Raw genomic sequence first — 26,847 nt, 5'->3', positions numbered from 1 at the left:
CTAAAAAAGTTTTTAAAGTTTTTGAAAAGTAGTAAAAATGTCATACTATACAAATTGAATATTGTTGTAATCATACTAACCTCAAAAAATGGGCTAACTTTTTTCAATTTCACCACACAAATACGTTTTTAAATATTTTGGTTATGGGAAAAATGAAGGAAGGCATTACTAAGAACTGGTACCGCAAAAAAAAGACCTCATTTGGTGGTATATATGAAGAAATAAAAAACTTATGGCCGATTAAAGGGAAGGAAGAGAAACAAACGTTCAGAAACAAGAATTTGTTTGGTCCTGGATGGGTTATTTATGATAAGTTATCCACAATGAGCCTCTGGTTCCCATTTTAAGCTATAGATTTGGCAAACCTTGCTTCAGCAATCATAGATAATGGAGAGGCTTGGACATTAAAACAATAAGGCTAGGTTCACACAGTTTTTTTTTTTTTTTTCTTTAGCCTTCAGAACACAAGAATAAAAAAAGAATTCTTAAACAGTTTCTTTCATTTCTGAAAACTTTTTTTTACAAGATCATGACTAAATGTAGCCGGTAGAAGCACGCAGCAGAACACTTTACTCCCTGGCATTTGAGCCATGTCTGTCCAATTGCTAGAGACAGGCTCCATTAGAAAGCTATGAAGCCCAACTCCTGTAATGAGACCGATTGAGTGCTGAGCCAGAGAATAAAGCGTGCTTGGGAGATCTTGGCAATGAGACTCGGACCAATCAAGATACTTGGAAAGCCTACGTAATATGTCAAGTGTTTTAAATGGTAGTATTTCTTTAAGCTTGAGGATTTTGTTCTGTAGTGAGTGTGGTATGTTAAATCAATGTCCACGTTAAAGAGAACCTGTCATCCCTTCCATGCTGCCTAAAGTCATCGGGGTGACATCTGACAGGTTCTCCCTGCTCCACCAGGCTTGATTGATAGAGCTCTTCGTGTTTAGGTGTAGGGAACGATCTATCAATTGATCAAGGCTGTTGGGGGTGGGAAGAAGCTGCCAGGGACCACCCAGATTACTCACGGGTTGGTCAGTATGAGAGTGATAACAGGTTCCTTATAAGCATCTGTCGTGTCAAGTTAAGTGCTAGACACAGATATTGAGGTTGTGGAGAATCTCCAGGCAGTACTATGATGAGTTTTTCTTCTGTCAGTACTCTATATCATCTATTGGTCAGGAGACTGGACAGGAAAACTTCCCTCTTTCTGTTTTTTATTTTTCCTTTCTTTGTACTGCGTAATAGTTTATAGAAAGATGAGGACCTCTTGGTCCATGAAACTCAACAGTTCTTGTCTCAGCAGTATTAGTTATATTAACTATAATCTTTCATGACTTCATACTTTTATGAACTTTCTTTCACACCTGATTTATTTCTAATGCGCCGCTACATAAAGATGGAGTTGCTCCTTTAAATCCATTATTACTGGGATGCTAGTTAATAGGCCCTTTTTACTGCTGACATAAAATCACGTGCTCCTAATAAATACATTGAGGGCACCTGGTTGTTCACCTTTCTGTATATAATATAACTGGATACCTAGAGCCATGGGAACTTGGCTTTAGCATGACAGGAGGTTAAAATACAAATTACTAGAAGGCCACATTGAACCCTTTAATCCAAACCGGTCTGAGTACAAGATATTATATATATCCTTTTTCAAAGAGCTTTAAATGCATTGTTCTAGCTGTAGCTTTATTCTTTCTTTCCAGCATTACATGGTGGTTCATTGGTCTTAAATGGGTACTCCACTGCTCAGTGTTTGGAACAAACTGTTCCGAACGCTGGAGCCGGCGCTGGGAGCTCGTGATGTTACTCCCCGCCCCCTCAATGCAAGTCTATAAACTTGCATTGAGAGGATGGGGCGTGACCTCATGAGGAGGTGGGGCGTGATGCCCCCACATAAACTTCCATTGAGAGGATGGGGTGTGATGCCCCCACATAAACTTGCATTGAGGGAGTGGGTTGTGACGTCATGAAACTCCATCCCCTGCATCGCCTGTCATCAGCCAACGAGCAATCCTCGCTCTGTGCAGCTGAGAAACGGGGGTGCTGCAGGAGAGATCACAGGGGTCCTCAGCTGTGGGACCCCTGTGATCAGACATCTTATCCCCTATCCTTTGGATAAGGGATAAGATGTCTAGGGGCGGAGTATCCCTTAAATAGGGTATGTGAGGCCAATGAATGACTGAAACGGTGGGCTGGTAATGGAGTAGTCCGTTGGTGACTTATGAGTAATGATGTGTGTACAGTGCTATAGAATATGTTGGCAATGGGAGACCATCAGCTTTGCTTGCTAGCTGTTTTTAGCGCACAATAAAATCAAAATTGCTAAAACATGACATTATTAGAAGTAGTAAGCTCCAGAAACGTTTCCCTAAGAAATGGGTTTTGTCTTCTAAATGTGTAGGTTTCCCTGCCATTCCGGCTGTGAGGGCTGCTGGTAATTTCCTTTTGTGTTCTCAGGTTTTGCAGTGCTTGTATTTTTCTTTTTTCTTTTCATATATCAAGTGGATTTAACTGCCTGTTTATGGGGGAGGCATTCTCCTTACTGGCAGCTTTTAAAAATGCCAGTGAAACAATAGCATGCTCATGAATGATGAGTTAGAACTTTTTCAAAGCAATGCTCAATTTACTTTCACATCCAGAAAAGGAATTTTTTTTTTTTCGGACACAACTATAAAACTTTCTTAAAGCAGCCCAGACTGAACCCATCTCTATTTATGGAGGTGGCTTATTCCTTTAAAAGCAAATTGCTCCGAGAAGACAACAGCATTGTATAGAAGGCCCATAATAGAGCCCTAACCATGTCCTTAAATCAATTTTTCAGTAAGATGTTTTTTTTTTGTGTGTATATTGAAATGCATAGTAATATTGTGGGGAAAAAAAGAGTAGATTATATCCAGAGAGTCTGCATCGAACCTTTGTACGTTGATACTAAATGATGGTTTCAAACCTCTTTTTGCACAAAACATAGTGTGTGTGTTATGTATTTGAGTTCTAGACATCACCTGATATAATAGTAGGACATGACAAAGCCACTGTCAGCCAGCGCGGTGCATTTCACCTATTGCAGGTTACTGGTCTTTTAACCTGCACTTGTAAGGGTTTGTTCACACAGTGGAGTGTCTGCCTGATTTTCTAGGACCACCTGGAAATGCATCGGATTCATAGACTACTATGCATTTAGGCTATATTCACACGTCCAGAATGTCCGCCTGGAAAATTTGAGTGCGGACATTTTGCATACTGCGAGCGTCGGCATAACATGCCAGCGCTAGGACCACACAGGAATGCGCTTTCTCGTAGACGAGAATGCATTCCGTGTGTGTTCCACAGAAAGAACGGACAGGTTAAATCTTTCTGCGGACACGGACATCTGGCACGGAAATACCGCTGTGTGTACAGTGCAGCAGGATCCCATTGAAAACAATTCTCCGGCAAAATTCCATTGTGGACTGTTCACACCATGTTTAGGTTGTGGGTCTGTGCCAGGAAAGCTACAGACATGAATGCAAAATCTGTCCATGTAGTTTCACTTAAAGGATTACTCCGCCCCTAGGCATCTTATCCCCTATCGAAAGGATAGGGGATAAGATGTCAGATCGTGGGGGACCCCCGGGATCTCGGCTGCAGGACCCACCTGTTGTGGCTTCCGGCAGCGTTGGAGGCTCTCATCCTGGCTCCTCCCAATCACGACTCTGCCCCCGTGTGACCTCACGCCCCGCCCCTCAATGTAAGTCTATGGGAGGGGCGGGGCGTGACGTCACACGGGGGCAGAGTTGTGATGTCACGTTCTCACGTCACCGTGGTCGGGAGCCGAAGCCTCCAGCATTTCCGGAAGCCGCAGCCGAGATCCCGGGGGTCCCCAGTGGTGGGACCTCCACGATCTGACATCTTATCCCCTATCGGTTGGATAGGGGATAAGATGTCGAGGGGCAGAGTACCCCTTTAATCATACAAAAATGTATGGATTATGGAATCAATGGTGTCTAGTAAAGGCATCGTGCCACAATGCGTTTTGTTGATAAATTTGGTGGATTTTGCACCAGATTTGCCTGTCAGTGCATGCATTGTAACAAACCTTATTGTTTCTTTGGTTGGCAGGCATCTGGAGGAATATGTGGGAGTATATCAGTTATATTTCTGTCTTCGCTCTAGTAATACAATGATGTCATGTTTTCTAATAGTTGTAGAAAAACTGTTCTAACACGGTTGATCAAGGAAAAATTCTTCTTTTTAACCGAGAGAGGTTTATAGTTGACTTTGTGCAAAAAGAATATATTTGTTTGATGCTACAGTTCTGCCAGTTTTATTCCCAGCGGGGAAGGGGGAAATCATGTTCTCAGCTGTGCCCTTTGTCTAGAAATGTGTACAGAGGAGGAAAAAGGAATTTGCTAAGTGATGTACAAAACAGGGAAAAATCCGAATGTATCCACAGTTATTTGGTCCCCCCTCCTCTTTTTAAATGTGCATTGTTAAGCAGGGTTAAATACTTGTTTTACATAACAGTAATACTACAATAAATGACGGAACTGCGTTCTTTCCATTAAAGAAGACACTTTATTAGTCTGCAGCAACTTATGGAAACATTTCTTTTCAAGTACTCTTAAGTAAAAGTTCTTGTAGAAGCAACAACACCTGCGTGACAAAGACAAACTACTTTTCAGATACTGTGTATATACTCGAGTATAAGCCGAGTTTTTCAGCACGATTTTTCGTGCTGAGAAAGCCCCCCCCCCCCCCCCCTCGGCTTATACTTGAGTGAACTCTCTGCCTGTCAATCCCTTCTCAGTGGTCTTCAACCTGTGGACCTCCAGATGTTGCAAAACTACAACTCTCAGCATGCCCGGACATCCATCGGCTGTCCGGGCATGCTGGGAGTTGCAGTTTTGAAACCTCTGGAGGTCCGCAGGTTGAAGACCACTGCGGCCTATGTCATCATTCAGACCCCCCCCCCCCCTTAGTTTTCTACTCCCCTCAGTGGGATGGAAGGGTGAGCTGGTCCGGGCCATCTAGGCTGCAGGGCCGTCTGGTGGGTAGGGTGTGTCTTTCCGGGCTGTCCATCTTTACCGGGGGGGAGGGGGGGGGGGGCTCTTCTCCGCGCTCTGGGCCTGCATCGGTCTAGTGACGTTGCCTTGACGACTATGCACAGGGACATTAATTCGCAGCCTGTGCATGAACGTCCCTGTGCGTCGTCCCTGTGCGTCGTCCCTGTGCGTTTTTGGTTGTTTTTCTGGTTACATAAATGCCACAAAAAAAACATGGTCAAAGCCCACGGCTAAAAAACCCTAGTGCCTATCACACCCCTAAAACTTAACTTTTCATAGCTATGTATGAAATAGATTTCCTTGTGCCCTCCCAAAAAAATATATAAAGCAAAGTGCTGCTATGTGATGGTATGCAGGGCAGCTCCCTACCAAACAAGTGATTTACACTATAGTATTATAATTAAAGCATATCAGCATGCCCTACTAAACATGTTTCACTGTGACAACAGCTTCATCAGGATGCTTGAAGGCATAGGAAATACATGAATGTACATTTTGGATTTGTATGGCATTTTCCCAGTCTTTATTTAGGCTGGGGGCTACATGGCTGTGACAGGGAACCCAGCAATTATTTGTCACGTGTTACTGAAGCGATTGCTCTGTGTGCTAATGTAGCTGAATGGGGTCTCACTGTGACCATAACCCCACAGTCACAAAAATCCATACAAGAGTAATTGTGACTGTCGGGTCGTCGCCACTTGTGGGTCACCATTTGGTTAGATAAGCCTCAACACAGTACAAACATTTCAGTGCGACACGGTTATGTATGTTTGCAAAATCGCTAACATAAGCCGTAAGATGTCAATAGGAGAGTTTTTGGGCAGAGGTGTAGTTTAGGCACCGTGTCTAATATTTATAGCATAAAAATGTGACTAGAATAATTAAACATGTCTTGTCTTAAATATAATAACTCTGTGCTAAGATAGAAGACACTTGGCAATGTTTATCAGTAGAGGAAATCCTGACTTAATTGCCTAGAAAGGATTTGTAGGTGCTAAAGCCGAGCAGATGGGTGAGGAAGAATATAGAAATGCTGGCGTGTTTTTTGATATCTCAGGCTCTGTACACAGTATTTGCTCTGATAAAAATAAGTGTTCCTATACTGAATAGAAGTAGATGAGAGAAACCCGAAAAATCATTCTGTGGAGGTATGAGGATGATTTATTTGAGCCCACAATTAGTTTTTTTTGTCTGAGCACGTATGGAGAGTTTTTCAGTGTATGTTTTGGTTTTGTGATTTTTTTTTTTTTTTTTTTTTTTCTTCTGGCAGATTTTCAATAGAAAATGTGGCCCATAGTGTAATAGAGATGAACGAAGTTATAGTGATACGATTCGTCACGAACCCCGCGGCTCGGCAGTTGCTGAGACTCTTTCCTAGGACTGTATCCACCTTTTCCATCCCACTGGAGCACCTGAAAGCTGAACTCATTTCTGCAGGCTAAAGTCAGCAACTGCCGAGCTGAGAAGTTTGTGACGAATTGAATCACTGTAACTTCGCTCATCTCTACTGGTGATACTGATGACAATGATACTGATCAGTCCCCTCTCAGTGAATCTGTTCTACCGCAATCCCGTTTCCTCAGTACATGCAAATGACCTTCTTGATACAAGTGAGGGTGTTTCCCAACTTCCTCCCCCCCCCCCCCCCCATGCACAAAGCAGGTAATCTGCATTCACCAAAGGGCCAGGATTACAGCGGAACAGAGGCACCGAGCAGGGACCGGTAAGTATCATTTGTCATCAGTGTAACCCACACTACAAGCCTGTTGATCAGGTTAGTGTGGATGCTAATGGTGACAGATTCTCTGTAAATACTGTTTAGGCATGATGGCTACCTCAGAAAGTAAGAATTACAAGAATAAAAGAATGTCAGTGTAGGATTTTAAATATAAAAATAGTGGATACGTTCTCCTTGACACCTTCCTGACCCATAAAAGATCTGATCCGTTAAGGACTTGGGACTCAAGCTTACACCATACCCGGACCCCCAGCTTATTTTTGCAGCCGAGAAGGGCGCTAATAACTGCCATGCGGCAATTGCAGATGCCGACTATTAACCCTTTAGAGGCCGCTGTCAGAACAGTGACATCTAAATGTCCATTTTATTTACGCTGGATTTTGCTTGGAAATTCTACCATGTGAATGAGCTATAAAATTATCTTGGACGGACTTAAAGTGTAAATAATAATTTTTTTTAATGAAATGTAACATATATATATATATATATATATATATATATATATATATATATATATATATATATACATACACATACACACAGTACAGACCAAAAGTTTGGACACACCTCATTCAAAGTTTTCTTTATTTTCATGACTATGAAAATTGTAGATTCACATTGAAGGCATCAAAACTATGAATTAACACATGTGGAATTATATACATAACAAAAAAGTGTGAAACAACTGAAAATATGTCATATTCTAGGTTCTTATAAGTAGCCACCTTTTGCTTTGATTACTGCTTTGCACACTCTTGGCATTCTCTTGTTGAGATTCAAGAGGTAGTCACCTGAAATGGTTTTCACTTCACAGGTGTGCTGGTGTGGAGGAGGAGGTGTGTTGGTGTGGGGGTGCTTTGGTGGTGACACTGTTGGGGATTTATTAAAAATTGAAGGCATACTGAACCAGCATGGCTACTACAGCATCTTGCAGCGGCATGCTATTCCATCCGGTTTGCGTTTAGTTGGACCATCATTTATTTTTCAACAGGACAATGACCCCAAACACCTCCAGGCTGTGAAAGGGTTATTTGACCAAGAAGGAGAGTGATGGGGTGCTGCACCAGATGACCTGGCCTCCAGTCACCGGACCAGAACCCAATTGAGATGGTTTGGGGTGAGCTGGACCGCAGAGTGAAGGCAAAAAGGGCCAACAAGTGCTAAGCATCTCTAGGAACTCCATCAAGACTGTTGGAAGACCATTTCAGGTGACTACCTCTTGAAGCTCATCAAGAGAATGAGTGTGCAAAGCAGTAATCAAAGCAAAAGGTGGCTACTTTAAAGAACCTAGAATATGACATTTTCAGTTTCACACTTTTTTATGTATATAATTCCACACGTGTTAATTCATAGTTTTGATGCCTTCAATGTGAATCTCCAATTTTCATAGTCATGAAAATAAAGAAAACTCTGAGGTGTGTCCAAACTTTTGGTCTGTACTGTATATATGTGTGTGTGTGTGTGTGTGTGTCTCCCCTCCCATAGTAAGTTAAAATTACCCCCATTTTCCCAATAAAAAGGAATGTAGTAAAATGATCTATTTCATATGGGGAGTTGACCAAACTATTAAAGTAGTTCCTATTAAATACCTCAAATGGCGTAAATAAAAAATAAATTTGGTTTCATGCCACCTCTCATCCTAGAAACCATTTAATAAAAACACCAAACCACCTTGTTAATGAAGACATCCTCTTACAATATACAGAGATATACTTGTTTGTGTTTCCTTCTGTAGACCCTATACTTGGCTTTGTCCCTGCCCCCCCCATGTAATTGTAAGTAAAATGCATGAAAATATCCCAATTGTAAATTTCGAATTTTAATCTAAAACCTTTTTTTAACTTAACTTTTTTTTTTAGCATTTAATGTGCTGCTTAAAAATAGTTTGCAATGCGTTGAATTGAATGAGTCTCCCACAGGGTCTCTGGTGTATACTTGTGTATGTTTAAAGTATGCCTGGTTAAAGGAAGTCTCATTCATAATGTGATGCCTTTCATTTACAAGGAGTATCTAACAGCCTTCTTGAAAGCGCATTTCCTCGCAGAACGACTCTCATTGCTGATAAAATATGACAATTTGGCGCTCTCGAGTTGATTGGCAGCATGCATTATTGTCATTAAACTTTCAATGGGAACACGTCCGATTTAGGCACCGGAGAAATGGCACAAATTTGAATTTATTTCCTTGGCTCATCTCTTCATCAAAGTAATTTTCCATGCAGCCAGCTTCACATTTCTTCATTTTCACACATTTTTATGGGGGATTTACATAAGGAATATGCAAGCTTAGCACATTAGTTATTTTTATATATTTTTTAAAGTAAAATTTGGTACAATAGCCTCTGATAAAACTAACATTGCGTGTTTTCACATGATTGCATCTTCATGGTAAATATCTTGTTGATTCAGGACTATATGTATGGAATATGTTTTTAACCATTTTCCTATCTTACAAAAGTATCCCCTCACCACAGGATAGGTAGCTCCACTAAGGACCCCCAGTATGTCGTTATAATGGAGTAGCAGAACGCACATGTGTGCCATTAAGTCGTGGAAACAGCAGACTAATAGTATAAGGGTGTTTCCAGCAGCTCCCATAGAGAATAAATAGAATGGTGGCGCACATGCGTTACCCCCATTCCGTTCTGATGGCACACTAGGGCTGGCTGAGGAAAGTGCTCCTTAGGTATATTTTATTATAATACTAGCAAAGTACCTGTGTTGCCTGGTCTTTCTACCATAAACCTTGTGGGAGAGGGAAAAACAACAACTCTCAAAACCCGCCCTCAGGTGGGCTGAGCCATGATAGATTCTAGGCTGGCTTGTGGGAGGGGGCAAGCCTGACGATACATCCTTACAAATGTGGCTGGGTTAGGGTTAATTTAACTATACTATATTTATAAGTGAAATATATGAGTAACATGTACCAAGTTTCATAAAAGTATTTGAAGCCGTTTGAGAGTGATGCTGGAACATACACACATACATGCCTTGAGTTTTATATAGATAGATATAGATTATTCCAGCTATAGACTTCTTATCCTCTATCCAAAGGGGATAAGATGTCTGATCGCGGGGGGCCCACTGTTGGGACGTCATGCCACGCCCTTCCCATAAACATAAATGGAGGGTGTGTGGCATGATGCCACGACTCCAGTCCCTGAAACAGAGGCGAGTGCCGGGGGTCCCAGTGGTGCCCCCCCCCCCCCCCTGTGATCAGACATCCTAGGAGAGAAGATGTCTATGGCTGGAATACGCCTTTTAAAAGGGTTTTCCAGGCAAATGTTATTGAATTCAGGGCTAACTGTTTGCCAGACCTATCCTGTCGGTATACACAGTGAAACAAAGCAGGAAGAAGATGGCGCCATACATTGTGTAGTGGCTGTGCAGGGTTACTGCAGCTTAAATCTTGTTCACTTCTTTGGAGGTGAGATGTTGGAACTGTACTGACTCCTTTTTTTGATTTTATTTTTTCTGAACTTAATATCTGGAAAATATAGATTAAATGTATATTTTCCCAAAGGTATCTGACAAGTATGTATATTTGTAGCTTTCTGAAGTCAGCACAGGCAGTTTTGGAGGTGGCGTGGATTTGCGACCAGATTTGTTGGCAAAATGTGACTTTTTGAGAAGTTGTGCATAGTAAATACACTGCAAAATTCATAACCAAACACAACCATATATACTAAACAGTCTTCTGTATAAAAAGTTGCACACTTTCCTGAAGAAAATGACTGCATCAAACCATTGTGACAAAAATAGACAGTAATACTCTTCCAAAAATATTGATAAATCCCCTCCCCCCCCCCCCCCTTTATGTTTATTCCTGGGTAAGAGTCTGGTCTTGTTCTTATTGCTGAATCACTGAAGTGGGTGTAGTAATACTGCTGAGCAAGAAATCTTTTTTTTGTACCCAACAGAGGTAAGTTAGACACTCCAGGTGATGATTCGGAGTTGAAGCAACACACTGACTCATTCTAAATGTACCTGGCATAGTCTTCAGCTTCATCACTAAATACACAGACTAAATTCTGACTACTACAGTGTATTTACAATGACTCCAGGGGTGTGACTACAGAAAATGTTCGCACCCACTCCCTTATGAGGTGGCCCGCAAGGCCTTTTTTTGTATGCAAAACAGTAATTATGTATTTACAATCTTTTTTTTTTTTTCTGATAAAATATTCTTACCAATTCAGTGTAAAATACTGTATGGTTACCAATTCAATGTACTGTTCTTTGTAAAACATCAAAGTAAAGAATGAACTGAACGAATGAGTTGGGCTGTGTTCACACAGCGAAATGTTCAAGCGGACTCCGTCTAGGAAATTCCATTGTTTTCATTGGGATTCTGCTGCACTGTGCACACTGTGGAAATTCCGATTTTAGACTCTGCAGAAAGAATTGACATTTAATTTCTTTCTGCGGAATCAATTCGGAAATACTCTTCCGTCTATGGAGACAGCGCGTTGTCCCAGCACTGATATGTACTGCTGGCGACTGCTGTCTGCGGAATGTCTTCCTGTTAATTTTCCGGGCTGACATTCCGATGTGTGAACATAGAGGGAGATTTATCAATGTGCTGTTGCGCAGACACTTCTCAGCCTGTATTTTTATTAATTTTTTTGCTGGGGTTTTTTTGCACCAAAATTATCAAAACGGTGCAGACTTTGATAAATTTTGCACAGATGAAAAATTACTTTAGAAATTGCTGTAGGATGTCATTTTTGTAAAGTAAGGCCGAAGTTTGCATTTGCATTTTTTTTAATGCTTTTGCGCCTTTTTAAAAAACTTGATCTTGATTTTAAAAAACAAATCTTGTCCACTATATAGTAAATAATGAAACACTGCATTCCACAGTCACTTTTGTCAAAGTTGTCTTTTTTGAAATTGTGCAAATATGTTTGCACTAAAACGAACTCAAGAAACGAACGTAAACATTTTGTGCCAAATATTAGCCAAGAAAATGTCAGTAAAGCTATGAAATATCTCCCCCATAGTCTTTTATGTTTTTTTGGGCACATCTAGATAATGGTTTCCTTTTTTCCCTAAACCTGAGCATGCACAAACCTTGTTCCAGATCCAAGGAGAAGGTGGAGGAGGAGGAAGGGGAAATTCCAGCTCCACTTGGAAGTAAAAAATTCCTTTATTGACGAACCATAAAATTAAAAAGGTAAAAAAGTGCAAAAACTAAATCAAACGTGCATGGTGAGTTAAAATCTCACATCCACCGACGCGTTTCGGGCTATCAAAAGCCCTTAATCCTGGTGCATGACCTACCTGCCTCGGGCTGCTTATATACACTGGCAACCTTATTAAAGGTCACATGATCCAAGACCACATGACCCTACACATGTGATGCTTAATTAAACTTAAATCACTATAAGCCACAAAGCACAGCCATAATGAAAATTTGTATATCAATCCCTCATGTGAGCAGAAAACATGGATATCAATAGATATATGCCAGATCATTTCTGCAATTCATCCCTGCCGGAAATCTAGTTTCCAGCATGATAATCCAATATGCCTCACGTTTAAGCAGTAAACGGGACCAGTCTCCACCTCGTTGAGGAGGGGAAACCCTTTCAATGCCACATACTTCAATAGAGTCCGGATTGCCCTGGTGGACCTCGGCTATATGCTTGGACAAACCAGACATTGAGCGTGAGTTGAAAACCGCAATGTGTGCATTATACATATGTTCATATATGCGTTTTTTTCAGTTTTCTAGTTGTGCAGCCTACATATTTTTTGCAATCTCTGCAGGTGGCCACGTATATGACATGTGTAGTTTCACAGTTAAGAAATGATTTAATAGAATACCTTTTGCCATTCGTCATGGAAGCAAAAGTATTAGATTTGGTGGCATACCGGCAGAGATTGCATCTATTTTTGGCACATTTAAAAAGACCTTTTAAGTGCAACCACGTATTATCTCGAGATTTATTTATAAAGTCACTAGGGGACAATTGGTTGCGCAGGGTGCGACCTCTTTTTGCCACAATATTAACACCTTCCTGGAGGACAGTGTACAGTGTTTCAACATGATAGTACAGTATGCAGTTTTCACAGATAAAATCTGTGTGGAAAATGTTACTTTTTTCTGGCTATCACATAATCACTTGTTCCTGTCTTTATGTTGAGCTATACGTTTAGCTCTAGTTAGGGTTGATCTTGAGTAACCCCTTTTTTAATTTTATGGCTTAATCATCTCCTGCAGACGAGCGATCTCTGGCTCTGCCCTCGCTCCTTAGATCCCCTCACATCGGCTGGGGAGCTCTGAGCAGCGACCCCCGGCTACTGAAATCAGCTGGGGGCCGCCACTGCCCCCTCCATACACTCTTGAGCGCCGGTGTGAGGTGCAGACTTGCATCGACTCCTGCACCTCACACCGGCATTAAAGAAAAATAAGGGAGAAGTCTGTCTGTCCCTGCTAGCCCGATACAGGGCTAAATCTATTAAAAATTCACCTGCCCGGCTCCCAAAACTACTTGTCCCGGGCGTCGGGCGATAGGATTTCCACATCCCTGTATACAGCTACATGGAGGGGGTGTGGCAGTCCCCGCTTTGGATTGTGACGCACCGCTGTGAAGGAGATTGCAAGGGGCCTCAGTGCTCGGACCCCCGACGATCTAAAACCTATCCCCTATCCTTTGGATAGGGGATAAGTTTTTATTTTTATTTTTCCATGATACTTTTTCTTTAATAAAATAAAATATAATGCTTTATAATATGGGATCATAGATGTGGTGATGAAACTCCCTCTGAAGTTTACTTTTATTTGTCTTTTTCATTTTGTATTATTTGTTGCTATCATTTTCATGCCCTATTCACAGTAAACAAATGGCTGCAGCACGACTGCCTTTTTCAGCAGCTGATCAGCGGGGGTCATGGCAGTCAGATCCTCAATGACTTAATATTCATGGCCTATCGTGAGGCTCGGCCATCAATTTCTTTGCTGGATAGCCCCTCAAATTTTTGGCCTATTTTTGTATGAGCGCTGCAGTCAATACAATGATTCAATAAAAGGTGTAGCTAAATACTGAATGTTTAGGTATTTCCAGGAACAATGTTAAGTTCAGGGACAGTGTCTGGAATGTAAAGGCAAGTCTGTAGCTCTTCTGTCCGTCAGTACAAGCGATATCCCGGCTCATTAACATCAGATATTCCTGTGTTTAAAAACCCAATGTAATTTCTGAGGTGCAGAACCTTTTTACTGAATATAAAAAAAAATAAAAGGTGGCAGAAGAATTGGGATGAAGGAAAGCTGTCATGCGTGAAAGATAAATGAATACACAGAGCCACATCAGACCCGGAGGGACAAAAGATTAGAGGACATTAGAATCCATTTACTGGGATGTTCTCAAAGGAACAAGTAGCTACAAGAAGATAAGGAAAAAACAACAGATGTCCTTCCTTGAGGACAATCACTTCTTTAGTAGTTTGAACCAAGGACTGGAATCTTAAAGGGACACTTAAGTCAGTTTTTATATATGAACAAACCTTATGTGACGGTAGTGTGTTTTGTTTGTTTTTTGTTTTGTTTTTTGAGTAGATAGTTTTAATGATATCAATCGTTGAAGTATTTTCATATCCTAAACACTGGCTTCCTCTGGCTTCTTACATGACAGTGGGCTCAGCCTATCACTGGCCGGGGTGGGACATCGCTCTGGCCGGTGATAGGCTGACGGCTGACATAGGTAAGTTAAAGTTTAATTAATTTGGGGGGGAGCAGAACAGCGCTGGCGGGTCACATGATTTGGTGGGGGGAGTAGAACAGTGCTTGCGGGTCACGTATGATTAGTTCCCCAATGTGGGGACAGCACTGTGCTGGGCTGATAATTCATTCCCAAGGGGGAGGGGCCAAACCGGTATTGCGGTATGGGAAAAATTCATATCATGCAGCCCAAAAATTTCGGTATTCGGTATGAACCGGTATATCGCCCAGCCTTAATCGGCCTCACTTATCTCTGCCTGTTTTGACCCTATGGATAGGGTTGGCACCTTTCTTGCAAAAAAATTTTTTTTTTAATATATACCGGACATGCTAATTTGCATAATTAATTATATATGCGTAACATCACAGGATACACATATGTGGGGGAAATTTTGTCCTATTCTGACCCCTATAACGTTATTTCTCCTTATACCTGCCTGTAATGAGGGATCATTTTTTTTCGCCCCGATCTGTAGTTTTTAACAGTACCATTTTTGTTTTGATGTGACTTTTTGATCGCTTTTTTCTTTTTATTCTATTCAGGAGTTGCAGTTAGTTACTAACTACAACTTCCAGCATGCCCTGATACAGCCTGTGGCTCAGCAGCTGCACCAAATGAAAATGACAACTCCCAGCATATTGGACTATATAGAAGTATATAGTATAGGTCTATGTTTCCCAACCAGGGGTACCTCCAGCTGTTGAAAAACTACAACTCCCAGCAGGCACGAACAGCCAACGGCTGTCGGGGTATGCTGGGAGTTGTAGTTTTGCAACAGCTGGAGGCGCTCTGGTTGGCAAACACTGGTATAGTATATGGTGCAACATTCCATGAGTTGGAGGATTGGTTGGATAAATACCGGCCATTGCATTGCCGGTATTTTACATATAAAAATAACGGCAGGGTGGCCAAAATACCGTCTGTGTCTGTAAAATACCGTCCAGGTGTCAACCCTTCCTATGGACCAGTGTTTCCCCACCAGGGTGCCTCTACCTGCAGCATGTCCGGACGGCCCGTAGTGTGAATCTTAGGTGACATATCCTATTGATGCAGTTTTGTAGGGCTTCTGTGATCTTATTCTATTTTATTACAATGTCTGGACATCTTTGAGCTGAAGCTGCAGTGAGGACTTTGTCAGATGCCAGATTTGTAGGATTTCTTATTTCTTGGCAGCTGGTTGTCAGATTAAAATGAAACCTGAAGTGTCGCCTAGAAATGGAATGTTCCTACTGTAGTGTTGTCCATAACTGACAGGAAATCCAGAACCAACTCTTTCCCCACGATGACTACTCGCATATAGCCGGTACGGAGAAGCTTCAGCCATCTTTATGTATGTGTGAGGGGGTAGTAGTGGCTCTGGTTCAGAATGTACTGGGGTTAAATTATTCAGTGCTGCTGTCTGCAGTAAGCCTCTATCCTCCCAGTGGTGTCTGCAGTAAGCCTCTATCCTCCCAGTGGTGTCTGCAGTAAGCCTCTATCCTCCCAGTGGTGTCTGCAGTAAGCCTCTATCCTCCCAGTGGTGTCTGCAGTAAGCCTCTATCCTCCCAGTGGTGTCTGCAGTAAGCCTCTATCCTCCCAGTGGTGTCTGCAGTAAGCCTCTATCCTCCCAGTGGTGTCTGCAGTAAGCCTCTATCCTCCCAGTGGTGTCTGCAGTAAGCCTCTATCCTCCCAGTGGTGTCTGCAGTGAGCCTCTATCCTCCCAGTGGTGTCTGCAGTAAGCCTCTATCCTCCCAGTGGTGTCTGCAGTGAGCCTCTATCCTCCCAGTGGTGTCTGCAGTAAGCCTCTATCCTCCCCAGTGGTGTCTGCAGTAAGCCTCTATCCTCCCAGTGGTGTCTGCAGTAAGCCTCTATCCTCCCAGTGGTGTCTGCAGTAAGCCTCTATCCTCCCAGTGGTGTCTGCAGTAAGCCTCTATCCTCCCAGTGGTGTCTGCAGTAAGCCTCTATCCTCCCCAGTGGTGTCTGCAGTAAGCCTCTATCCTCCCAGTGGTGTCTGCAGTAAGCCTCTATCCTCCCAGTGGTGTCTGCAGTAAGCCTCTATCCTCCCAGTGGTGTCTGCAGTAAGCCTCTATCCTCCCAGTGGTGTCTGCAGTAAGCCTCTATCCTCCCAGTGGTGCCTGCAGTAAGCCTCTATCCTCCCAGTGGTGTCTGCAGTAAGCCTCTATCCTCCCAGTGGTGTCTGCAGTAAGCCTCTATCCTCCCAGTGGTGCCTGCAGTAAGCCTCTATCCTCCCAGTGGTGTCTGCAGTAAGCCTCTATCCTCCCAGTGGTGTCTGCAGTAAGCCTCTATCCTCCCAGTGGTGTCTGCAGTAAGCCTCTATCCTCTCAGTGGTGTCTGCAGTAAGCCTCTATCCTCCCAGTGGTGCCTGCAGTAAGCCTCTATCCTCCCAGTGGTGTCTGCAGTAAGCCTCTATCCTCCCCAGTGTTGTCTGTAGTAAGCCTCTATCCTCCCCAGTGGTGTCTGTAGTAAGCCTCTATCCTCCCAGTGGTGTCTGCAGTAAACCTCTATCCTCCCAGTGGGGTCTGCAGTAAGCCTCTATCCTCCCAGTGGTGCCTGCAGTAAGCCTCTATCCTCCCAGTGGTGCCTGCAGTAAGCCTCTATCCTCCCAGTGGTGTCTGCAGTAAGCCTCTATCCTCCCAGTGGTGCCTGCAGTAAGCCTCTATCCTCCCAGTGGTGTCTGCAGTAAGCCTCTATCCTCCCAGTGGTGTCTGCAGTAAGCCTCTATCCTCCCAGTGGGGTCTGCAGTAAGCCTCTATCCTCCCAGTGGGGTCTGCAGTGAGCCTCTATCCTCCCAGTGGGGTCTGCAGTGAGCCTCTATCCTCCCAGTGGGGTCTGCAGTGAGCCTCTATCCTCCCAGTGGGGTCTGCAGTGAGCCTCTATCCTCCCAGTTGTGTCTGCAGTGAGCCTCTATCCTCCCAGTGGGGTCTGCAGTGAGCCTCTATCCTCCCAGTTGTGTCTGCAGTGAGCCTCTATCCTCCCAGTGGTGTCTGCAGTAAGCCTCTATCCTCCCAGTGGTGTCTGCAGTAAGCCTCTATCCTCCCAGTGGTGTCTGCAGTAAGCCTCTATCCTCCCAGTGGTGCCTGCAGTAAGCCTCTATCCTCCCAGTGGTGTCTGCAGTAAGCCTCTATCCTCCCAGTGGTGTCTGCAGTAAGCCTCTATCCTCCCAGTGGTGTCTGCAGTGAGCCTCTATCCTCCCAGTTGTGTCTGCAGTAAGCCTCTATCCTCCCAGTGGTGTCTGCAGTAAGCCTCTATCCTCCCAGTGGTGTCTGCAGTAAGCCTCTATCCTCCCAGTGGTGTCTGCAGTAAGCCTCTATCCTCCCAGTGGTGCCTGCAGTAAGCCTCTATCCTCCCAGTGGTGTCTGCAGTAAGCCTCTATCCTCCCAGTGGTGTCTGCAGTAAGCCTCTATCCTCCCAGTGGTGTCTGCAGTGAGCCTCTATCCTCCCAGTTGTGTCTGCAGTAAGCCTCTATCCTCCCAGTGGTGTCTGCAGTGAGCCTCTATCCTCCCAGTGGTGTCTGCAGTGAGCCTCTATCCTCCCAGTGGTGTCTGCAGTGAGCCTCTATCCTCCCAGTGGTGTCTGCAGTGAGCCTCTGTCCTCCCAGTGGTGTCTGCAGTAAGCCTCTGTCCTCCCAGTGGTGTCTGCAGTAAGCCTCTATCCTCCCAGTGGTGTCTGCAGTAAGCCTCTATCCTCCCAGTGGTGTCTGCAGTAAGCCTCTATCCTCCCAGTTGTGTCTGCAGTAAGCCTCTATCCTCCCAGTGGTGTCTGCAGTAAGCCTCTATCCTCCCAGTGGTGTCTGTAGTAAGCCTCTATCCTCCCAGTGGTGTCTGTAGTAAGCCTCTATCCTCCCAGTGGTGTCTGTAGTAAGCCTCTATCCTCCCAGTGGTGTCTGTAGTAAGCCTCTATCCTCCCAGTGGTGTCTGTAGTAAGCCTCTATCCTCCCAGTGGTGTCTGCAGTAAACCTCTATCCTCCCAGTTGTGTCTGCAGTAAGCCTCTATCCTCCCAGTGGTGTCTGCAGTAAGCCTCTATCCTCCCAGTGGGGTCTGCAGTAAGCCTCTATCCTCCCAGTGGGGTCTGTAGTAAGCCTCTATCCTCCCAGTGGGGTCTGCAGTGAGCCTCTATCCTCCCAGTGGTGTCTGCAGTGAGCCTCTATCCTCCCCAGTGGTGTCTGCAGTGAGCCTCTATCCTCCCCAGTGGTGTCTGCAGTGAGCCTCTATCCTCCCAGTGGTGTCTGTAGTAAGCCTCTATCCTCCCAGTGGTGTCTGTAGTAAGCCTCTATCCTCCCAGTGGTGTCTGTAGTAAGCCTCTATCCTCCCAGTGGTGTCTGTAGTAAGCCTCTATCCTCCCAGTGGTGTCTGTAGTAAGCCTCTATCCTCCCAGTGGTGTCTGCAGTAAACCTCTATCCTCCCAGTTGTGTCTGCAGTAAGCCTCTATCCTCCCAGTGGTGTCTGCAGTAAGCCTCTATCCTCCCAGTGGGGTCTGCAGTAAGCCTCTATCCTCCCAGTGGGGTCTGTAGTAAGCCTCTATCCTCCCAGTTGTGTCTGCAGTAAGCCTCTATCCTCCCAGTGGTGTCTGCAGTGAGCCTCTATCCTCCCCAGTGGTGTCTGCAGTGAGCCTCTATCCTCCCCAGTGGTGTCTGCAGTGAGCCTCTATCCTCCCCAGTGGTGTCTGCAGTGAGCCTCTATCCTCCCAGTGGTGTCTGCAGTAAGCCTCTATCCTCCCAGTGGTGTCTGCAGTAAGCCTCTATCCTCCCAGTGGTGTCTGCAGTAAGCCTCTATCCTCCCAGTGGTGTCTGCAGTGAGCCTCTATCCTCCCCAGTGGTGTCTGCAGTGAGCCTCTATCCTCCCCAGTGGTGTCTGCAGTGAGCCTCTATCCTCCCCAGTGGTGTCTGCAGTGAGCCTCTATCCTCCCAGTGGTGTCTGCAGTAAGCCTCTATCCTCCCAGTGGTGTCTGCAGTAAGCCTCTATCCTCCCAGTGGTGTCTGCAGTAAGCCTCTATCCTCCCAGTGGTGCCTGCAGTGAGCCTCTATCCTCCCCAGTGGTGTCTGCAGTAAGCCTCTATCCTCCCAGTGGTGTCTGTAGTAAGCCTCTATCCTCCCAGTGGTGTCTGCAGTAAGCCTCTATCCTCCCAGTGGTGCCTGCAGTGAGCCTCTATCCTCCCCAGTGGTGTCTGCAGTGAGCCTCTATCCTCCCAGTGGTGCCTGCAGTAAGCCTCTATCCTCCCAGTGGTGTCTGCAGTAAGCCTCTATCCTCCCAGTGGTGTCTGCAGTAAGCCTCTATCCTCCCAGTGGTGTCTGCAGTAAGCCTCTATCCTCCCAGTGGTGTCTGCAGTGAGCCTCTATCCTCCCAGTGGTGTCTGCAGTGAGCCTCTATCCTCCCAGTGGTGCCTGCAGTAAGCCTCTATCCTCCCAGTGGTGTCTGCAGTAAGCCTCTATCCTCCCAGTGGTGTCTGCAGTAAGCCTCTATCCTCCCCAGTGGTGTCTGCAGTAAGCCTCTATCCTCCCAGTGGTGCCTGCAGTGAGCCTCTATCCTCCCCAGTGGTGTCTGCAGTGAGCCTCTATCCTCCCCAGTGGTGTCTGCAGTGAGCCTCTATCCTCCCAGTGGTGTCTGCAGTAAACCAGTCTATTCTAGTGATTGGAGCATTGCAGCAGTACACCAGAGCTTTGACTGCTAGAATGTGAACATATTATAGGGGAGATTTATCAAGTTTTGTTCAAAGGAAAAGCTGCTCAGTTGCCCATAGCAACCAATCAGATTGCGGCTTTCATTTTCCTCAAGGCCTGTGCCAAATGAAAGAAGCAATCTGATTGGTTGCTATGGGCAACTGATGAACTTTTCCTCTGCACAGGTTTTGCTAAATCTCCCCTATATGTCTTATCATTTACTGATCCTCATTTTTGTCCAGAGCGTCACTTATTTTGTAAATTGCTGTTGGCAACTGTTAAAAATGTGCGAGGCCCTATTCACAGTATACTCAAGGCTGGTTTCCCAAAGTTCAAGGGGTTATCCAGGAAAAAACTTTTTTTTTATATATCAACTGGCTCCAGAAAGTTAAACAGATTTGTAAATTACTTCTATTAAAAAATCTTAATCCTTTCAGTACTTATGAGCTTCTGAAGTTAAGGTTGTTCTTTTCTGTCTAAGTGCTCTCTGATGACACGTGTCTCGGGAACCACCCAGTTTAGAAGCAAATCCCCATAGCAAACCTCTTCTAAACTGGGCGGTTCAACCTTAACTTCAGAAGCTCATTAGTACTGAAAGGATTAAGATTTTTTAATAGAAGTAATTTACAAATCTGTTTAACTTTCTGGAGCCAGTTGATATATAAAATAGTTTTTTCCTGGATAACCCCTTTAAGCTATCCTTAGACCTAATTTACATCCCCAAGATTGTGTGTATAACTTTAATAAATGCATAACTGTAACAAGACTTAATTATTCAGTTATGTAAATATGCTCAGCTGTGAAATAAAACTCTTGGTTAAGGCCTCATGTGGAATATACAAGGTGAATTTTTTTCGCAGTGTGTGGAAGATATTTCTTAATCCCTCATTCACATTGGGGGAGATTTATCAAAACCTGTGCGGAGTAAAGGTTGCCCATAGCAACCAATCAGATCGCTTCTTTCATTTTTCGAAGGCCTTGTTAAAAATGAAAGAAGCGATCTGATTGGTTGCTATGGGCAACTGCACCACTCTTCCTCTACACTGGTTTTGATGAATCTCCCCCATTGTTTGTACAATAGTATATTGTTAGTATTAAACATTGAAGATATTCTGCACCAGGCGTGTGGAAATCCTATTGCCCGACGTCTGGGATGTGCAATTCCGGTCGCCAGGCAGGTGAAATCTTTGGGCATTTAGCCCTACTTCAGGTAAGCGGGGCTAAATGCTGCAGAATTCACATAGGGCAGGAGTAATTAGTCATGTCACTAAATTCCTATAGACTGCAGCAGTATGGTTATAGCGACCCACGCAGGACATCAGCTTCCCGGCATAGGTGCATGTGGTGATGATGTCCGTGAGGGCGGAGGTGCACTGGAGGACCTGTCGCAGTGCTCCCTGTGTTACTGCACTAGGCGTACTTCTACCTGGAAGCGCATTCACCCTCTGTACCCAAGGGTGTCTGTTATGCCTGCTGGCTGCAGTGGTGTCGGGTGCTGAGTGCAGGGGTTATCGGCTTTTTCGGCAGCCCACAAACATTTTGTCATCCCTGCACGTTCCCCCATGAGTACACCTTGCACACTTCCCCCACAGGCATTCCGTACACATGTCTGAGCAGAGTAGTTTTAGATGTTAAATGTGCACGCATACCACTGTATTGACCATAAGTCATTTTACCCTATAGCGACAACTGATGGGGGATAGATCTATCTGGGGCCCTGTCTACCTACTGGAGGAACACTTCTTGCCTATCTGAGGGGTAATTTACCTATCTGAGGCTCTGTCTTCCTACTGGAGGAGCACTACCTTCATACCAACTGGGAAGACATCTATCTGGGGCCCGATTTACCTGCTGGGGAGCCCCACCTGATGAGGGGGACGTTGGTTGAGAGAATGCTATGTTCAATTATGTATTGATTTCTGAACTACCGAACTTGGTTGAGTTGTGATTATTTGGAAACAGAAAGCTTAGCTGTGATCCCTTCAGCAAATATATTGTGGTATCTTAAAGTGTAATACCTATGCTTTTCTTTTTTTTTTTTTTTTTTTTCCTTTTATTTTGCAGCTTCAGTTGAGGGATCACAGTTTTCTTTTGTGGTGGCGTTTAAACAATTGAAATAAAATGACAATTTTTTTTTTTTTGTATTGGATTTGTGAATAGCCAAGAAGGATCTATTATAAGAGGGCTCAGGATAAGCCGTATAAGTATCCTGTATTCTAACAAGAGGGGACGTTGGTTGAAATTATTTTGTGTACCGAGACAAGTGGATTGTCATAAGGTACAAGTAGATTGTGCTCTGTTTTAGTCCCTTGGACAAGTATTTTTTTTATTTTTTATTTCACACCTGAGTCTTTACACAAATCCACAGCAGAAAATCTGGCAGCAGATACACCATGTGTAAACATGGCCTTAATAAACGAACAGCCATTTCTGCATTCTATTGCACATCTTAATAAATGACTAGTGAACATGACCTGTGGAGGAGTGTTCAGCTTAGTATATGTATGTGTTTTCATAGGTCATATACCGTATATACTCGAGTATAAGCTGGCCTGAATATAAGCCGATGCCCCTAATTTTACCCCAAAAACACAGGAAAAAGTTATTGACTCGACTATAAGCCTAGGGTGGGAAATACATCATCCCCCCCCCATGTCATCATCCAGACCCCCATCATTATCCCCCCCCCCCCCCCCCTTCATCATCACCGCCTGTCAATCCCTTCATCAGTGGTCTTCAACCTGCGGACCTCCGGATGTTTCAAAACTACAACTCCCAGAATGCTCGGACAGCCATCGGCTGTCCGGGCTTGCTGGGTGTTGTAGTTTTGAAACCTCTGGAGGTCCGCAGGTTTAAGACCACTGCGGCCTTAGTCATCATCCAGCCCCCCCCCCCCCCCCTTTGTTTTGTACTCTCCTCCCCTCGGCGGGAAGTTAGGGTGAGCTGGTCCGGGCCATCTATGCTGCAGGTACCGTCCGGTGGGTATGGTTAGTCGTCGCGGGCTGTCTATTTTCACCAGGGGGCCCTCTTCTCCGCGCTTCGGGCCCGGACTAGTGACGTTGCCTTGACGACGACGCACAGGGACGTTGCGCATGAACGTCCCTGTGCTTCGTTGTCAAGGCAACGTCACTACTGCCGGGCCGGGCCCGAAGCGCAGAGAAGAGGCCCCCCGGTGAAGATGGACAGCCCGCAACGACTAATCCTCCCCACCAGACGGTCCGGGCTTGCTGGGGTTTGTAGTTTTGCAACATCTGGAGGTCCGCATGTTGAAGACCACTGATGAAGGGATTGACAGCCGGAGAGTTCACTCGAGTATAAGCTGAGGGGGGCGTTTTCACCATGAAAAATCGTGCTGAAAAACTCTGCTTATTCTCGAGTATATACGGTACTTGACCTAATATGCCCTTTAATGTTACTCTGGTGAAGCTTAGAAAACTTTTTGTGCCTCTCTGCGCAACATATTACATAAAAGTAATATCTTTATGCTATTTATTTGCAGGTCAGTATGGAAACAAACTGAATACTTATATTAGACATTATGAAGGATTGTCTTATGACATGGACGCCTTACACCAAAAACACCAACGTGCCAAGAGAGCAGTGTCCCATGAGGATCAGTTTGTACACTTGGACTTTCAAGCCCATGGAAGGTAAGAGCCTGTTTACATGGTGAACGCTGAATAAGTAGCACATTAAACCGGATATCCAGACTTTTAGTATAGCCCATCAATATTAGATTTCTTTGAGGTCAAGGGGCCATGGTACTCGTATGAGTGCTGCAGCATCTTCTGTGTTTACTAGTATTCGTACATTCATCACCATACTATTACAGGGGTTTTGCAGTAACTGGTGCAATGTTCCAGAAAGTTGCAGTGCTGCTTCTAATATGGCAATGCAGGTATAAGTGCCAGTAAACACTTAAAGGGGTACTCCGGTGAAAACCTTTTTTTATTTTAAATCAACTGGTGCCAGAAAGTTAAACAGATTTGTAAATTACTTCCATTAAAAAAATCTTAATCCTTCCAGTACTTAGCTACTGAATGCTACAAAGGAAATTCCTTTCTTTTTGGAACACTGATGACATCACGAGCACATTGCTCTCTGCTGACATCTCTGTCCATTTTAGCAACCGTGCATAGCAGATGTATGCTAAGGGCAGCATGGTGGCTTAGTGGTTAGCACTGCTGCCTTGCAGTGCTGGGGCCTTGGGTTCAAATCCCACTAAGGACAACAATAAATAAAGACTTATTATTATTATAATGTCAACAAAGAGCACTGTGCTCGTGATGTCATCAGAGAGCATTCCAAAAAGAAAAGAATTTCCTCTGTAGTATTCAGCAGCTAATAAGTACAGGAAGGATTAAGATTTTTTAATAGAAGTAATTTACAAATATGTTTAACTTTCTGCCACCAGTTGATTTAAAAGAAAAAAGGTTTTCACCGGAGTACCCCTTTAAGATACTGTGGCTCTCACAAGAGTGTGCTAGGAATCGAACCCCTGGTGAACTAATCTTTACGTCCTCCATTTTGTAGAGATGGATAATCCCATTAAAGGGGTACTCCGCTGGAAAACATTTTTTAATCAACTGGTGCCAGAAAATTAAACAGATTTGTAAATTACTTCTATTAAAAAATCTTAATCTTTCCAGTACTTATCAGCTGCTGTATACTACAGAGGAAGTTCTTTTCTTTTTGAAGTTCCTTTCTGTCTGATCACAGTGCTCTCTGCTGACACCTCTGTCCATGTCAGGAACTGTCCAGAGCAGGAGAGGTTTGCTATGGGGATTACTATGGACAGTTCCTGAAATGGATAACAGGTGTCAGCAGAGAGCAATGTGGTCAAGCAGAAAGGAAATTCAAAAAGAAAATAACTTCCTCTGTAGCATACAGCAGCTGATAGGTACTGTAAGTATTCAGATTTTTAAATAGAAGTAATTTACAAATCTGTTTAACTCTCTGGCACCATTTTTTTTTCTAGCGGAGTACTCCTTTTAACTAAAGGTGTATGTAGAATTGAAAGCATTTATAACAATAATTGTATTTGTCTTATTTGATATGAGCCACATTCTCAAGGACAGCATACATGCATTTAAGAATTTGCCAATACTATACAAGCTCAATGCTATTAAAATCAGTCATTGAGGTTCAGGCAGCAGTAACATGCAAAGCCATCAAATGTTTTTGATAGTGTAATTGGTATCCTGGTGGACTTTTCTTGCCTCATATTCTTTCCAGAAATATTTGTCATATTATATATTTTCTACATTGTAGGCTGGCATAAAACTGTGTAAAATGTTGCATCTCTTTTATAAGGCCAGGACTCCACAGCAGTTTAATGGTTATGCCGATCACAATAATGCCTAAGTGTTTTGTTGCAGAACAGTAATATGGCTGACGTGAAATTGCATATTTACCTGGGATTACAAAACTTCCACTTAGGATATTTAGCAATATTCTCCTGCTGTTATGCAATTGACAATTTGCACAATGGTTTTAATATTTTATCTTCAAAACTTTCAAGTATTGTATGAAAATGTGACTTCACCTAAATATTGTCTGTACCACTTTATACGGACCAAATATATCAGTGTTAAAGTCTCTAAACTATAGTGTGTCCCCAAACGGTAGACACATGGGCGCATTAAGCATAAAAAAACAAACAAAAACGTTGAACAACATATTATTCTATTTATTTAATAGCATCTTCAATGTATTTCCACCATTTGTGATGGAAGTTTCCGTGCACTTTGCAAGATTCACATAAAGTAATTCCATATTTCCATCAATTTGAGTACATTCATGATGCATTCTTTCAGTTTATTTAGATCTTCTTCTCCTTTCGCATACCCCAGAAGTAAAATTATGGGGGCTAACCTCTGTTGAGTGAAATGCACTTTACCTATGTGTCCAGATTTAAAGGAAAGCGGTCACCCGTTCACCCGCACTATAACCCGATACACCAGGTTATAGTGCGGGTGAACAGGAGACCGATGCGGGGTCTTGGACTGGTATACCTACCTGCAGTCTGGAACCCCCGATCCTCCAAAGGTCCTCCTCTTTCAGCGCTGACTTGCGCTCTGGAGGCGGGCCTGCTGGCTGGATTTAAATATTCCTAAGCGCTGGTCACGTGAGCGCTCATGCCTACTGAGCATTCACGTGACAAACTCTTATGAATATTTAAATCCAGCCGACGTGCCCGCCTCCAGAGCACAAGTCAGTGCTGAAAGAGGGGGACCTTCGGAGGATCGGGGCTCTGGACTGCAGGTAGGTATACCAGTCCAAGACCCCGCATCCGTCTCCTGTTCACCCGCACTATAACCCGGTTATAGTGCGGATGAACGGGTGACAGTTTACCTTTAAGGGACTCCCTGTAGAATGCTCCCATCCTCTTGAAGGTGACTTGGATGTCATGTAGATGCCTTCGCCTGTTTTACATAAAGATCATCTTGGCTTCTGTACAAAATCTTTTTCCATTAATAAACCCCATGAAGTGTAGAGTCGACCAATATTTACTTGACCCGCTTTTACTTTTGCTGGTATAAAAATTACCCAGCCTCACTCTACCTAACTGGTTTGAGATTTCCATTGCTGCTTGTTCAACATTGCCACAGGTTATGTAAAGACTTGGGTGTTCATGAGATTCTTTTACTTCTAAAGGCCTAGTATTCACATATGCTTTTATTTT

At 43.9% G+C, this 26,847-nt stretch overlaps 1 protein-coding gene across 3 annotated transcripts in view; it reads left to right on the top strand.

The window, feature by feature from the left end:
* ADAM10 (ADAM metallopeptidase domain 10) overlaps positions 1 to 26,847 on the top strand; it is a 204,777-nt gene that overhangs the window by 55,574 nt on the left and 122,356 nt on the right. For all 3 annotated transcript variants that reach the window (XM_056572425.1, XM_056572427.1, XM_056572426.1), the window contains exon 2: positions 23,662 to 23,812. In XM_056572425.1, coding sequence (XP_056428400.1) covers positions 23,662 to 23,812 — 151 coding nt within the window. The remainder of the gene's footprint in view (positions 1 to 23,661; positions 23,813 to 26,847) is intronic.

Source organism: Hyla sarda, chromosome 4, assembly GCF_029499605.1.
Source record: "Hyla sarda isolate aHylSar1 chromosome 4, aHylSar1.hap1, whole genome shotgun sequence".
Classification (NCBI taxonomy): domain Eukaryota; kingdom Metazoa; phylum Chordata; class Amphibia; order Anura; family Hylidae; genus Hyla; species Hyla sarda.
This window is presented reverse-complemented; position numbering and strand designations above follow the sequence as displayed.